The sequence below is a fragment of the Parus major genome, chromosome 21 (genome assembly GCF_001522545.3).
Source record: "Parus major isolate Abel chromosome 21, Parus_major1.1, whole genome shotgun sequence".
In the NCBI taxonomy this organism is placed as follows: domain Eukaryota; kingdom Metazoa; phylum Chordata; class Aves; order Passeriformes; family Paridae; genus Parus; species Parus major.
Genome location: NC_031789.1, coordinates 731,434 through 734,380, shown reverse-complemented (window position 1 = coordinate 734,380; position 2,947 = coordinate 731,434). Strand labels below are relative to the sequence as shown.

General features: G+C 57.6%; 1 protein-coding gene across 1 annotated transcript in view; it reads left to right on the top strand.

The window, feature by feature from the left end:
- The window catches only part of LOC107213497 (protein-arginine deiminase type-2-like), an 11,194-nt gene extending 8,247 nt beyond the window's left edge, over positions 1–2,947 (top strand). The window contains exons 12-16 of the mRNA XM_015647991.2: positions 35–179; positions 800–893; positions 1,594–1,679; positions 1,794–1,922; positions 2,497–2,947. Of these exons, the coding sequence (XP_015503477.2) occupies positions 35–179; positions 800–893; positions 1,594–1,679; positions 1,794–1,922; positions 2,497–2,730 (688 nt within the window). The 3' untranslated portion in view covers positions 2,731–2,947. The remainder of the gene's footprint in view (positions 1–34; positions 180–799; positions 894–1,593; positions 1,680–1,793; positions 1,923–2,496) is intronic.

The window sequence follows — 2,947 nt, the reverse complement described above, 5'->3', positions numbered from 1 at the left end:
ATCCAGGCAGATGTTGACGGCAATTTCCCCCCAGATCCGCGGGCCGCAGGATGACCAGGCTGGTGCGGGATTTCCTCTTCGCCCAGCGCGTCCAGGCCCCCGTGGAGCTCTACTCCGACTGGCTGGCCGTGGGCAACGTCAACGAGTTCGTCACCTTCGTCCCCGCCTCTGACAAAAAGGTACCCCCAGACCCCCCGTGCTGCCCCAGGTTCCTCCTCCGGGACACCAATCCCGCCAGGAAAACCCCATTCCTTCGGCACCCCCAGCCGGTGTTCGCTTGGGGTTCATCCCCCGCCCCAAAACGAGGGATCTGAGCGCTAAAAAGGGGATTTTCCTGGATATTGATGACCACAAAGAGAAGGGAAAAGATCCAAAGGTATCCAAGAAATCCCAGCCTTAAGTTCCCCTGGGGTTTGTGGCCGCCCAGAGGTTTTTCAGAACATTTCTTTTCCCTCTCTCATGGCTTTTTTTGTTTCTGACATGGAGTTTTCCCTGGGGGAAACCCAGCCTTGACAAGGATGGCTCAAAAAGAAGGAATATTTATGCCCACGTGTCTTCAGAACCTTTCTCTTCCCTCTGCCACGGCTTTGGCTGCTTCTCACATAAATCTTTCCCTCACGGAAACCGAGCCTTGACCCGGATGGCTCCAAAAAGGAATATTTAGGCCCGCAAACCCTCGGTGGGCGAAACGAGGCGCTGGATAACAGCAAAGACAGACGGTTTTTGGGAGTTTCAGCTCAGGTTTTGGCAGAAGCGAGTCCCTGGGGGGCCGCAGCTGACCCCGGCCGTGTTCCCGCAGCGATTCCGGATGCTGCTGGCCAGTCCGGCCGCCTGCTACCGGCTCTTCCGCGAGAAGCAGAAGGAGGGACAGGGAGAAGCCACCATGTTCAAAGGCAAGGGGACAGCGCTCGGTGGCACGGCCGGGGACGCGCGGGGACATTTTCCCTGCTGGTTGTCCTTCAGCGGGATGCCTGCCCGCCGCCCCCAGCCTCCTCCGGCCCTATTTCGGGAATCGAGTGGGATGGGAGGGATAAAGGCCCCTGCGTGGAAGGGATGTTTGCTGCCCGGCATGGAGCCTCTGGAAATGCCAGCACGGAGAGGGACAACTGGCAGCTCTCATGTCACCCCCCAGATTAGCCCTGGCTTTTTGTCCCCTCCTTCATTGTGATTTTGATCCACGAAGGGGTTGGGAGGAGGTCTCTGTGTCTCCAAGGATACGGAGCTCCAGCGTGGAGAGGGACAACTGGCGGATCAGAACCGGGTTTTTTTCCTTTTCACTGTGATTTTGATCTGTGGCAGGGCTGGGAGGAGGTCCCCATGTCTCCAAGGGTTCCTCTGGTCACTGAGGGGGTCCCCAGAGCAGGGGTGACCCCATGGAGGGGGATGCTCTGGATAAATTCAGCGGATTCCCGTGGGCAGGAGGATGGATGGAGCCTTTTCCAATGCTCCTTCCAACAGGCAGAGATTTCCCCCCTTCATCTTCCCAAGCTTTCACCCCAGCCTCAAGAAACCTGGATTTTGGGGGCTTTTCCCATCTCTTTACCCCACCTCAAGCCAGCACTGCTTCATTTCGAGGGCGTTTTGTGTGTCCAGGGTACTCGGGGACAGACACCAAGCGCGTCACCATCAACAAGGTCCTTTCCAACGACGCCCTGGCGCAGCAGAACCAGTACGTCCAGGTAATCCCCGACACCCCCGGGTCAAACAAACCCCATTTCTGGCAGCGACCACCCCGGCGTGGCGCAAACCCCGCGGGGAGCGCTGGAATCCGGGCTCTGCTCCGTCCCCGGCAGCGCTGCATCGACTGGAACAGGGATATCCTCAAGAAGGAGCTGGGGCTGCTGGAGGAGGACATCATCGACCTGCCGGCCCTCTTCAAGCTGGACAAGCAGGGAAAAGCCGTTCCCTACTTCCCCAACACGGTACTGGGGGATTCCCACCCTTGGGTCATCCCCAAAAAAATTAGTTCAGTCAGCCAGGATGAGTCCTCAAAGTTTTCCTGAGAAAGGAAAGTATCTCCAGGATAAACACGTGTCTAACACAGCTTTGGGGTGGCTTTGGGGTTTTGAGGCGAAACTCTTCCGAAGTGGTGAAATTGCAAGGTGAGAGGCACATTTTCCCCCAAGTTTTCCCCAAAAAACCGCCCCAGCTGTCTAGGAAAAGGAAATATATCCAGGCGGGTGTGGATGAACACAGGTGTAACACAGCTTGGTGGCTTTCTCGTGCTTGCAGTGCAATTTTGAAAAGAAGTGGTGAAATTGCAAGGGGCGAGGCGTGCTTTAAAGATAAAAAAGGGTGGATTCTGTTGGGTTTGGAATCCTGAGGGAGGGCAGCCGCAAAAAGTGGTGCTGAGGAGGGTGACCAAGGTCTTTCCTTTGGTTTCATCCATCCTGACACTGCTGCTGTCACCTGCAGGTCACCATGAGTGACCTGGCCATCCCCAAGCCCTTCAATGTCACCCATTCTGATGCCACTGTCCCTTGGTGTCACCTGCAGGTCACCATGATGGTGCTGGCCAAGGACCTGGGCATCCCCAAGCCATTTGGGCCGGTGGCGGGCGGCGAGTGCTGCCTGGAGCGGCGGATCCGGGCGCTGCTGGAGCCGCTGGGGCTGCGCTGCTGCTTCCTGGAGGACGTGGCCTCCTACCACGGCAGCCTGGGCGAGGTGCGCTGCGGCACCAGCGTCCAGCGCCGGCCCTTCGCCTTCAAGTGGTGGCACTTCACACCGTAGCCAGGCCTCCTCTTCCTCCTCTTCCTCCTCCTCTTCCTCCTCCTCTTCCTCCTCCTCCTCTTCCTCCTCTTCCTCCTCCTCTTCCTCATCCTCCTCTTCCTCCTCCTCCCTCCGTGTTTGCCCCCAGCGTGTGTTGCGTGCGATTTGCTTAATAAATGAATTTGCTGTGAGGAAAAAGCCGGGGATTTGAATAATCGTAGGGAGTAACTGGGAGGGG